The following is a 13,271-nucleotide window of genomic DNA, read 5'->3' on the forward strand; positions in this document are numbered from 1 at the left end:
CTTATTTTCATCCTAACTCAAAATAAAGCCTCTGAAAGCAAAATTTTTCAGCTTTTGGATGAACCCATTGATTCTCAATGTGACAATTCACAGTAAATATTGGATTTCTAAGAAAAAAAAGATGCACTAAAGTACACACATTAGTGTTCATTATGTTTAGCAGTGTGGCATTTCTCGATAAATCGCACAAATTTAAAAAATTGCATACTGGCTGAAACTAGAGACTCTAATCGTTAGACTCAAATAGTTTCAATGTACAAACTTGATTAGTTTACTTACCAGATATAGTTGTTGGCATTTCTACAAAAGACAAACTTTGCTGTGGTCGGCGCCATGTTGTTTGGCTACATGATTCTGTGTGTCGAATGTTTAACCCTTTACTGATAGCACAGAGTCTCCTGAACTGAGATCAGCTGGGTTTTCAATGAATTTAAATTATGTATTGGGTATGCAAAGCCAAAATACATTGTCTATGCATGTGTTCGCGGGGTCGCACGAGGTTACGTTTGGTAACTTCTGGTTTAAGTAAAGTATGAACTATCTTCTGTTCTGTAATCAAAAATATAAACTACTCATCAAACTAAACAGGTAGAAACCATTAGTAAAGTAGCTTACAGTAGTCAAATTCTTCACTAAATCTAATGCAGACGTGTTGTCCTTGAGAACACGGTTGATTTATAGAGACCATTCAGCTTGACTTTGCATCCTTCAATACTTCAGTGATTCAGAAACTTCAGACATAAGCATAGGTTTCCTATCAGCCCCTGCTCTTATCTCCACCCGGCACATGATGGTGGCTTGAGCGTATGTGTGTGTGTGTGTGTGTGTGTGTAAGAGAGTGTAATGGTTTCTGGGGTCTCACCTGAATGCCTCTATCAGTCTTTCTACTTTCTGTGCTTCACCCTGCACACGGATATGAGACTGGAACTTCCTCAGAGCCTCATCCAATTCCATTCCCGAGAAATCCATCTCATCCACCACACAGCTATTGAAAAAAGGGGGTGAGAAAAAATTGAGAGAAGGGTACAAGTAAAAAACGAGGCAGTAAGCAGACACACAAGACAAAGGAAGCTGATAGCGTACATGGACCCCAGACCCTTGTGAAGCGAACTTGAACATTAACACACACAGATTGGGCAGGCAGGATGTCTAGTATCTTCCAGCAGATATCACTTACGTATGATTTTAGCCTTTTACTAAAGACTCAGAGTGACAGCACTTAAACAAAGCCAATAAACTCACATTTACACAGATGGTTTGGTTTGTATATATTAAATGAATATTTCGTGTTCACTATAAGTTAAGCTCAACTGACAGCATTTGTTGCATAATGTTGATTACCACAAAAATTAATTTTGACTAGTCCCTGCTTTACTTGAAAAAAAAAGTCAAAATCTGGGGTACAGTGAGGCACTTACAATAGAAGTAATTGGGGCCAATACATAAACGGTGCCTCACGGGAGTCAAAATAAATTTTTGTGGTAATCAACATTATGCCACAAATGCTGTCGACTGAGCTAAACTTGTACTGAACCCAGAATATTCCTTTAAAATGAATGAAACTGAACTGCATTAATTAGGAATAGATGACCCAATGAAAAAAAGTCACTCTTGTGTTGTTGCAAACTAGTATCACTACCTGGGATGTAAAATGAGTTCCTCTTCTGTCACTCACTCGATGTTGTGTCGATGTAGTGAAACTAGGGGTCGCTCTTGAGAGCCCCGAACACCTCAGATCTTTGAGAAAAGGCCAATAAGAATTGGCGAGTGGAATTTGCATGCCACTCCCCCGGACATACGGGTATAAAAGGAGCTGGCTCGCAACCACTCATTCAGATTTTTTCTTCGGAGCCGAGCGGTTGTACTATCAGAGCTGAATACTACTGTTCCATTCACCTCTTAAGAAGCGTATGCCATTGGATATATGGCGCATTTCCAGCGGCTTTCTCTCCTTCTGCATGACGAGTGCAGATTTCGCCCCTGGGCACTTTGACAGCGCTAAAAGAGTGTATGTTCCTGCTAAAGAGTATATTTTCTCTCTATTAGACCACACACATTGACGTTGAACGTCTTTTTAATGACGCATCTTTATAAAGATGCCTTTCCGTCTTTGTGTGATTCCTGGATGCAGTCGCTATCTCTCCGCTTCCGATGGCCACAGGTGTTTGTGGATGGTTCATGTTCTCATTGCAAGAATATGACCAATGCAACGGTGCACCTGTGCCCGCAAATCACAGCCACCTGGCGGGATCGCCCGGCACTCCATTCCAAGGCCTGTAGGATGACGTTATCTCTGACGGCCAAAGCCGACGGGCCGGCATGAGGACCCGGAAGGCTCCTAAGCGCCCCTGGGACGGATGATCCAGGGAGCAAGATGTCTGCTGCAAACCCAGAGCTGGTATCCAGACCACTCCATCCCCCGGTGGAGGGCCAGGAGGTAAATCCTTGGTTTTCTTTTCTTTTATGTTCACCTAAAAGAGCAGTTTCCTCACTCCCTGGGTCACATAGCCAGTGTTTACGACCGCCGTTATCACAGCAACCGGGAACTGAGCACCAGCAACTTAGATGTTGCAAACACAGGCCCCCCGCCTTCGCGCGTCCGGTTGCACCACACTCACACCCATGGCCAGGTGGTTGTGATGGACTACAAGGATGGTCAAAAAGTCCCTCCTCCCCAATCGCCGACTCCCCCGATGCCGGGAACATGGAGCAAGGTAAGTGCTTCGAGGGTCCCCTCAGTGCAGCCATGAGTTCGAGATGAGGTGAGGATCCTCGACGTGGCATCCCCTGCTCCCTCCCGCTGCGAGGCCCGACCCACAGGTACATTAAACATGATCATCCTCTTAGCGCCCCTTGCCCGGAGCTTGGACACATAGCTAGCGCTTTCCAACCCATCGCAGTGGTTGGCCAGGACCATCCGACTCGGCTACGTGATTCAGTTCGCCAGGCACCTGCCCCAGTTCAGCGGTGTCAGCTTCACTTCGGTGAGGGGCGACAACGCCACCACCTTGCATGTGGAGTTCGCAAAGGGCGCGATAGAGCCTGTCCCTCCAGCCGAGATGAAGAAAGGGTTTTACAGCATTTACTTCATCGTACCAAAGAAAGGCGGTGGGTTGCGGCCAATCTTGGACCTGCGAGTTCTGAACCGGGTATTGCACAGACTCCCATTTAAGATGCTGACACCAAAGCACATTTTGGCGTGTGTCTGACGTCAAGGCTCCTGGACAGGACCGCGACTGTGTTGGCACATCAACTGCCTCGAGTTCCTGTCAGTATTGCTCGCCCTGTGGAGGCTTTTGCCGTTGATCCGGGGCAAGCATGTGTTGGTCCGGATGGACAACACAGCGACAGTAGCGTATATAAATCGCCAAGGCAGCTTATGCTCACGTCGCATGTCGCAACTCGCCCACCGTCTCCTCCAATGGAGTCAGTGGTGACTGAGGTCGCTGCAGGCCACTTACATCCCGGTCAAACTCAGTTCCACAGCGGACGTGCTGTCGCGGCAGGTGACACTCAGCGGAGAGTGGAGACTCCACCCCCAGGTGGTGCAGCTGATTTGGAGTCAGTTCAGCAAAGCTCAAGTAGACCTATTTGCCTCCTGAGAAACCTCCCAATGCCCACTCTGGTATTCTCTGACGGGGGCCCCCCTCAGCCCAGATGTGCTGGCACACAGCTGGCCCCGGGGGCTGCGCAAGTATGCGTTCCCCAGGGTGAGCTTACTTGCACAGACCCTCTGCAAGGTCAGGGAGGATGAGGAGCAGGTCACCCTCGTGGCCCCATATTGGCCCAACCAGATTTGGTTCTCAGACCTCATGCTCCTCGCAACAGCCCCTCCCTGGCGAATTCCCCTGAGGAAGGACCTTCTTTCTCAGGGACGGGGCACCATCTGGCACCAAGACCTTTGGAACCTCCATGTCTGGCCCTTGGACGGGACATGGAAGACCTAAGTGACCTACCACCAGCAGTGGTAGACGCGATCACTCAGGCCAGAGCTCTGAAGTGCCGTCGGTTTGCAAATTGGTGTTCTTCCCGAGCTGAAGACCCTCAAAGATGTGCAGTCGGGTCAGTGCTTTCCTTCCTGCAGGAGAGGCTGGAGGAACGGCTGTCCCTCTCCACCTTGAAGGTGTATGTGGATGCCATAGTGGCACACCATGATACAGTGGACGGTAAGTCCTTAGGGAAGCAAGACCTGATCATCAGGTTCCTGAGAGGCACCCGGAGGCTGAATCCTCCTAGGCCACGCCTGTTACCCTCATGGGATCTCTCCGTGGTCCTCCTGGGCCTTTCGCTGAGCCCCCTTTGAGCTGCTAGAGTCAGTCGAGTTGAAAGCCCTCTCTTTGAAGACGGCCCTCCTGATTGCGCTCACCTCCATCAAGAGGATCAGGGACCTGCAAGCATTCTATGTCAGCGATACCTGCCTAGAGTTCCATCCGGGTGACTCTCATGTAATCCTGAGACCCCGGCCGGGCTATGTGACCAAGGTTCCCACAACCCCCTTCAGGGATAAGGTGGTGAACCTGCAAGCGCTGCCTCAGGAGGAGGCTGACCCAGCCCTGTCGTTGCTGTGTCTGGTGCATACTTTGCGCATCTACTTGGATCGTACGCAGAGCTTTAGACGTTCTGAGCAGCTCTTTGTCTGCTTTGGTGGACAGCGGAAAGGGAACACTGTCTCCAAACAGAGGCTTGCCCACTGGATCGTGGATGCCATCGCTATGGCATACCAGGCCCAGGCTGTGCCCGACCCTTCGGGAATATGAGCACACTCCACATGGAGTCTGGCATCCTCGTGGGCACTGGCCCATGGCACCTCTCTAGCAGAAATCTGCAGGGCAGCGGGCTGGCCGACACCCAATACCTTCGCGAGATTTTACAATCACCGGGTTGAGCCGGTTTCGTCCCGTGTTCTGTCAGGTATGAACAGGTAAGTTCGGGAATACGGACAGTTGGCCGGGTGTATCATTGCGTATATCGCCTTTCCCCTCCAAAGAGGCGAAGCTGTGCGCTTCTTTCCCCATGCGAGTTCACGAACCCGTGTGGCTCGCGAATTCAGCGGATGAATTCACAGCTGGAACCAGCATGTGTGCTAATATGCCCTTACTGAGGTAGGTGCTCCACAGGTGCTGGTTACTCCGGTAACCCCCTGTGATGTATCTTCCGCGTACTGCGGCAGATCTGCGTCTCCCTTTGACAGAGTCCTCTCTGTCCCAGTTGGCATGTTTGTAGAGCTCATCCCCTTTCAGGCAGGACCTTCCACCATGCCTCTTCCATGTGCGGCTCTGAGCCCACATGATGTGCCACGTTACCTCTCCTCCAGGCAGTATGTGATCTCTGTGGGGTCTTTTCCCCCTGAAAGAATAGGATAGGAAAAGAACAACTTCCCCGGCGCATATATTGATTGTTAAAATGGCTCCAGCCAAATAACTGAATATTCTGTGGAGAGAAAACATAGAGAGCTGGCGCGGCCTGCTTCCATACTAGATACGTCCCCCCCCAGGGATTTGGGTACGATACGATGTTTTTTGGGGCATTGGGGGAGGCTATGTGCAGACTGGTGCACCTGCTACTATGCATGCAGCAGCTTGCTTGCACCTGCACCGGCAGTCCACGTAACACTGTTCAGCTAGTTGTGGCGTTTCATATAGGGACCCCTAATGTCACTACATCGACACAACATCGAGTGAGTGACAGAAAGTTCCTCCCTGATGGAGGGAACGAGACGTTGTGTCCCCCCTGCCACAACGCTGTACTACCCACTGAAATGGCCGGGACCCTGTCTCGACTCCTCAGAACAAAACCTGAATGAGTGGTTGTGAGCCAGCTCCTTTTATACCCATATGTCCGGGGGAGTGGCATGCAAATTCCACTCGCCAATTCTCATTGGCCTTTTCTCAAAGATCTGAGGTGTTCAGGGCTCTCAAGAGTGACCCCTAGTGTCACTACATCGACACAACGTCTCGTTCCCTCCATCAGAGAACGGAGGTTACGACAGTAACCTAGACATTTTCTGAAGAATGTTGACACTGTTCTTTTCAATATTCTTAAATAGTTTCATTTGCACATAGCGCACAAATATAAAATGATATAAACCTACAATTAATTCATTCACAGTGAGGCACAGAAATAGGAAATAAAAACAAAGATCAAGGCTAACTGCACCTGACAAACCTACATTTAACACAAACATCACCACATTTATACTTTCCCCAAATCACACACATTGCCAAATTAATTAATGTTTGCATCATATCACTGCTTTCCCCTTCATCTCTCTTTCATCATCATCACTCTGTGGCTTTCAAGGCTAGAGTGCACACTAGAGTGCGCACTCACTTATAAAAGAGACAACAGTATATCATTCACCATTCTATAAAAAACCCAAGCGTTCTTCCTCAGAGTGTAGCTAAAAAGGCATATCTCTGTATCAAGCCCTCACAGGGCAATTTACCAAATGTACTGGGGCAAAGCTGACCTGAAACGCCACAGTCCACATATGACTCTACCATATGAGTTTTTTACTACAGTAATGATGTTATTAAAGGCATTTATGTTGAAGTTACAGTTGTTAGCCACAGAAGTAAAAGGCTTTTAACTCTAAACAAACATTTTTTTTTTCTTCAGGAGCCAGATTTTACTACAGACATCAAGTGGTACCCCAACAGAGTACCACAGTTGAAATGTTATACTATTACAATAAGCTGCATATGCCCAATGTAGCAACTTAACATAATAACAATTTTAAATGCAATAGGTTATTACATGACAGTATGATAAATGAATTGCATTATGAACTCGCCAAAAATGTTTTATGAAAAATGTAATCATTTTGATATACTGTATTCATTGTTAAAACAATAGTATGCTTAAAAAAAACAACAACAACAAAAAGAAAAACAACAACAACAACAAAAATGTTGGTATTCCTTTACAGCAGTAATTTTTTTTAAAAATCTAAATCTAGTCTAAATATACTACCTATGAAATACACTGAATTGAAATATTCATGCATTTATTATTGTCATTATACATTACTACTAATAGCCTATATACTTTTAAAAGATACTTAAGTAAACGCACACCTTAAATTCAGAGGTGCAAGTTCTTTTCTGAACATACATTTTCATGACAATGGAGAACAAACATAAATAGAGTCACCAGTTATCAACAGGTGGAAGTGATCACAATAGATATTTCTGATTGGCTAACAAGCATGCATTTTTTTATTTTTTTTTATTGTATTTTCTTTTTTTTTTTTTTTTTATTAATATTTTACTAAATTTAAAACTATTAAAAATTTGGTTTCTTAGGAGACCTGGCTGGAGTCATTCAGCACACCCTGGATTTGAACTTGTGACTCCAGGTGTGGTAGTCAGCATCAATACTCGCTGAGCTACCCAGGACCCTGTTATTAACAGTAATTTAAATGGTAACACTTTACAATAAGGTTCAATTTGTTAACATGAGTTAACAACATTAGTTAACATGAACTAACAATGAACAATACTTTTTCAACATTTATTAATATTGGTTTTCAAAATCAAAAGTTGTATAGGTCAACATTAGTTAAAGGGGTCATAACATGAGGAATCATATTTCCCTTGTTATTTTAACATTTAAGGTCTTTCTACTATAAAAACATACTGTAAATTTCAGAATTCAAAACATAGTCCCCAATGCAATAAAAGCATTTATTGAAACCCAGCTCAAAAAACTTGGGATGTGGACGGTTACTGTTTTTAACATTCGGTTTACCGTGATGTTTCACAAATGGTTAATCGGTTTTTCGTCTGGAATCAGGACGCAGGAATAATGTTTATTGCAATGGGATTTCCTCAAAATAGCAGCAAATAAAGTGCACAGTGCAACGTAGAACACACAAAAGTATGTTTGAACACCCCCTAACTCGCCCTATACTTGAAAAACTGACTAAAAACCAGACGGTTTCTTGGAACTCGTCAAGTTCAGGTCGGGCTGAAGACCTCTATTACATATGTAGAATAACCGAATAGTGATTTTGGTATTCAAATAGTGGTGTGTCGAATGGTTAACTGAATGTCGACTATCCCTGCACATCTCTAGCAAAAACGCCTCGTTCTCTACTTCCGTGACTACCCTACGTCGCTAGAGGTACATTAATTCATAACCATAAAATCATAAAAAAATCATGCATTGGATGATCTACTAATAGTGAAGTATAGTTAAGTCTTTTGATTTTATTTGCATGATATCCATACTATAGAGGTTGTACCATCTCTGAATTACTTTCCCAAAATGTTGGTTTTCTTTTTTGTTTGTTTATTATGCTGGTATCATGCTGCTTACTAAAACTAAATTTAGAAAAAAAAAAAAAAAAAAAAAAAAAAACACGGATTAGGCTCCTGTATATTATTTTAAATGCAGTCTGGCAACACGTCCCTCACTCCTCAAACAGGCAACCAGGCAGTGTGTGAGGTGAGGGAGGGGTGAAGTGATTTCTTTAAAAAACAAATCCAACACAAGTCACCTGCAAGCAGCACGAACTGCAAGGCTATGTAGGGCTGGGATAATATCACAATTATTTTGCTGGCGATATAAAATAAAGCAATATTGTGAATATTGTGATTATTTTATTGAGCTTTTTATTTGGCCACATCATTTCCTAAAAAAATGCATCATAAGAATAATTTTGGGATCCTTCAGGGCTGCGAATTAACAGATTATTTAGCAGAGATGGGCCACTTCTATTAAAATGAATGGGAGAAATTGGAGTGCTCAACCAAGGAGCTCTGAGTGCCCAACGGTCAAAGGATGTAGAAAGGAAGTCCCGCCTTACAGTTAAAAGAGCCAATCACCTTTTAGATGCAGACATCACTTGTCAATCAACTCTAAAACGCACATGCACATAAGCTATAGAAGCCGGAAAATTGTGTTTTTTACCGTAATATGAGGTAAAGAATCACAATTTATGATACCAGTATTGTCAGATTTTATTGCTGATTTGAAATATGTTCTTTGATCGTAATCTTGACTAACCATTTTTGAGATTTAGTTTTTTCTCCATTCAAATAGATAGGAGCTGCAATGGTATAACAGGAAATAGCCTCCCGAGAGTGATCCAAAAATGGCCGACAGAGCTAGAAAGACTTTGGAATTAATCAAAATAACATCAAAATCGTGATATAATCATATGTGATTATTAAACCGCAAAAGGCTGTGAATTAATTAAATTAATAGCCTATATAATCTATGTGTGCTTTAGAGTGAATGACGCACTGTTCTACATCAGGCCCGTCTCCACAAGCTTGGCTCACCTTGACAACCACACCCACCCTTGCAACTGTCTGGCCCACCCAGAGGGCCCTGTAGCCCACCTTACATCTTAGAGCTGGAACTGGGCCTGTTCTGCGTGCAATTTGTTTTAATAACTGTATAATAAAAATAATAATAATAATAATAATAATTATTATTATTATTATTATTATTATTATTATAATTATAAAAAGATGAAATAATTTTACAAGTTATCCAAGGCATATTTGCTATATGGAAACAATACATAGAATAGTGTTGCATTTAAAAATTGGCTTTTTTTTTTATTATTATTACAATTTGCATTTACAATTTAAGCCCCACCCACATCTGGTTATATCTGCATACAGATACATTTTCCATTGCATCAAGTACATACTGTATACGGATACAGATGTCTTTGCTGCAAACCCCCAGTAGTAACCTTAAATTTCTATTTCTACTGGATATAACCTTAAAATTAGTTTTGTTAGGGTAACCAGATGTAGTCTAATTGATTCAACATTTTTGGATATTTTTTTTTTTTTTTTTTACTTAAATCAAACTGGTTAATTTATGTTACCACATGAAGCACATTATTTAGGTTAACATTTTTTTTTTTTTTTTTTCAGTGTAATGTGCAGCCTATTTAGGCAGCATTTTAAGTTAAACACAATAATACACTGCGATAAGCACAGTGATGAAAATTCATCCAAGATGGAGGACAAAGTGAGAAAATGATTATAAATGTATGTAATAGTGCAAAATATTGATACAAATATTTAAATCTAATTAAAAATGGACAAGCTTATTCCATATTTGTGTGATATTTATTTCTGTGCTCATTCAAGAATTGTGAAATTATTTTAGCAATACGCTAATGCTGAAATTAAGTCTAGTCTCCTGTGTGCTTAACATGAGGAGTACTATTTGTATAATGTGTAGAGTTGCTGATGTACAGCATTCCAAATCAGACATTTTCCATTCCATTTTAGAAAAGATTATGCTTTATTATGCAGCTTAGGTCATGTCAACTAATATGTTTCCGTTTGAAAACACATATATTTTGCTATGTTTATGCCTCCCATTCACGCTAACGGCATTTGTAGTTTTAGTTTTTGTAGTTGTTTTTAAAAGTGCTCTCAATTACCATTACAAACAAAAACAGATTAGTGTGGACGTTGCAATAGAAGGCAAGACAGCTCAGTAGGTTTTGGAACAGAGGAAGTGTGTTGAGATTTAGCTTGGTAAAATCTTGGTCAAACTTTCTGCCCCTATTATGTCAAGTTGAGTCCAGAAATGGAGGCGCCCTTTCTTGTCAGTTTGTTCAAGTATATTTGGTATCAAACTTGAGTTGATGTTGATGATTTTGTGTGCTAAAATCTTTCTATGCTTTCCGAATGTCCGAACCCTAGTGGCCAAAGCTGTAACTACAGTCGTGTACATGCGCAACAGTACTGAGACCAAAACTGGATGTTATGTAAAAGGCACATCCAATATTCAGAAACATTTGAGCAGTAATTATAATATAATAATAAAATATAATCCTAACCCTAACCCTATCCATAACAGTACTGAGACCAAAACAGTGTTCTACTTATTATTATTATTATTATTATTTATTTTTAATTTTTTTGCAAATGTAGTATCTCACTAGCCAGTTATCAAAAGGAATATGACATCAAAGGCCCAGCACAAGCGATTTACGTGGCATGAACATTCACCGCAGGTTGGCAATTGTCCAGAATTCAGCAAATCGTGTCCAAATTTAGATGGAAAAACATTTGGAACTAACATGCTAATTTCCTGTGTGATCGAGTTGACTTTTTCATAGATGTATTTGGTGTTGGAGGCACGGGGAACAGTTGTACAACATAGTGCTGAATGTGTAGCAGACCTTATCCAGGTTGGAGTAAGCTTTATGGATCATGCAGATTAAAACATAACCGATACCTAAAGGGGGTCCAGATAGTCTAAAAAAACAGAAACAGTCTCATAAAATTCTTTACTAAGTGAAAAAAATAAAGATAATATTCTGTAGTCCCTACAGTTGCTGGTCTGTCCCATCTTTGGCACTGCATCATGTCTTCCAGTCCAAAGGCATGATCATCTTCAGGCTCAGGGAGAGAGACACTAGATGGTGGACATCCCATAGAGCTGGTTAGTACATGTCTTAAGCTCCCTGGGGCTAATTCCATAATACTCTGGAACCATGCCCTCAGCATACATGTATTACAGGGACAATACCAATGGAGCAATCTTGGGTTAAGTGCCTAGCACAAGGGCACAATGGTAAATACTCATGGCTCGCTCAATACTAGCTCACTTCTGACCATTGTGCCAAAGCACTCCAGGTGGGATGAGGATTCAGAGACCCAAAGCATTCCCATCCAGCACAATAAAGATTACAGTGATTGAGAAAGGTTTATTCTGGGACTGAAAATCATATCTACAGTTTCATCTCACTAGGATTGTCCCTGCTGCCTTGCACCAAATGTCTACCAACCTGCTTTTAGCTAGTACTGTTCATCCCAGTGCATGCCTCCTCCATGTACTTTGCTGAAGTTTACATTATAACTCATCCTCTAGGATGAATTATGCCAGGTCATGGTCCAGCAACTAAACAAGGCACTACAAATGTAAACTTGATAAAGATGGCCAAAAACACTTGATTGTGTACCAATAATATTGTATAATAAAATACAATAAACAATCAATTATAATTCACAGATGCATATAAATAGCACAGTTAAACTACTAAATGCTTAGTTTGTCAATTGGAATGATTACAAGAAGAGTGAGGAATCCCATGTTCAAGACCACACATGAACTCGACATTGCAATTGAATGTTCTGGTACCCTGAAATCAACCCCATTTCCCTCTAAGATTACATTTGTACTCCACTGATGGTTTGGTTTAAGGTTGGGGTTTGGGTGAATGGTTAATAAAATATGCATTCATGTTGACTGTATGACATAATTTACAACTAATAAAACAACTTGCCTATGGCACCACTCTGTGAAAATTATAATAAGAATCGCAGCTAACACATGCCCATAAGTTTAACACTTCTCGCTTTGTCCACTGGGTGTAGTGGTTAAAAATTTAGTTAAGCACAGACCGATTTTAGCGCTTAGCGCAGTGCTTGGTCAACTTGACCTTTACTGTATGGTGCTATTAACATAAAATTCATCCCTCTGACATTTTTTTGACATTTAGAATGTGAGGAGACTTTCTTCTTGTTCACTATGTGTTTAAGTTCCTAGGTGATTTACATTTTGATGCCAACAAAAAAGTGCACAGTCTTTACCCTAAGCGGCAATAAAAATCAGTATCGGCCTATAGTTTTTTGTTAAAATCAGTATCGGCCATTTTTTTTATTTTTTTTTTTTATTGGTGCATCCCTAGTATAAATGTAAATGGCTGAGCTAATTAATAATGTACGTTTTAGAGAAGAGAAAGACAATGAGGGAGTTAGGAACTTCGAGTTTTTCAAAGACTTGGAGACGTTTGTTGCATCAGTTTTGAAGGCACATAACAGCCTGAATGTATTGCCACAGCAAAAACAGTTTAGATTAAAAAAAAATAATAATAATGGCAATTAGGCAAGGAGCAAAGGTAAAAACAGCAGCCTACAACAGGCAATTTAAAATAAAACACATGAGAATCTACTGTTTTCTAACACCATGTCTTACTATGGATGTCCTGGGGGTCCTTAAATGTAAATAGGGATAGAAATAGAACTAAATGTGTATTAAAAAGGACTGCATTAAAAATAAATGTAATTAGAAACACAAATTAAATAAATTGAGGCTTTTGTGGGAGGGCTATGGATTAAATCAGGTGTGACTGTATTTTTGTCACCAATGGAGTGGTCGTGTGTATTTTTATCATTACTCTAACATCACTTTATCACTGAAAATTTAACTATATCACAAACAAATCCCCAGTTCTTTTACTGACATTTTAATACTAAGCTAACACACACCATGACCTTTGTCAAAAT

The 13,271-nt window shown here is 41.5% G+C and overlaps 1 protein-coding gene across 1 annotated transcript in view; it reads right to left on the reverse strand.

Annotated features, from left to right (window-relative positions):
* LOC127435314 (IQ motif and SEC7 domain-containing protein 3-like) overlaps positions 1–13,271 on the reverse strand; it is a 151,054-nt gene that overhangs the window by 68,011 nt on the left and 69,772 nt on the right. Inside the window, exon 5 of the mRNA XM_051688705.1 lies at positions 863–985. Coding sequence (XP_051544665.1) covers positions 863–985 — 123 coding nt within the window. The remainder of the gene's footprint in view (positions 1–862; positions 986–13,271) is intronic.

Source organism: Myxocyprinus asiaticus, chromosome 45 (genome assembly GCF_019703515.2).
Source record: "Myxocyprinus asiaticus isolate MX2 ecotype Aquarium Trade chromosome 45, UBuf_Myxa_2, whole genome shotgun sequence".
In the NCBI taxonomy this organism is placed as follows: Eukaryota; Metazoa; Chordata; class Actinopteri; order Cypriniformes; family Catostomidae; genus Myxocyprinus; species Myxocyprinus asiaticus.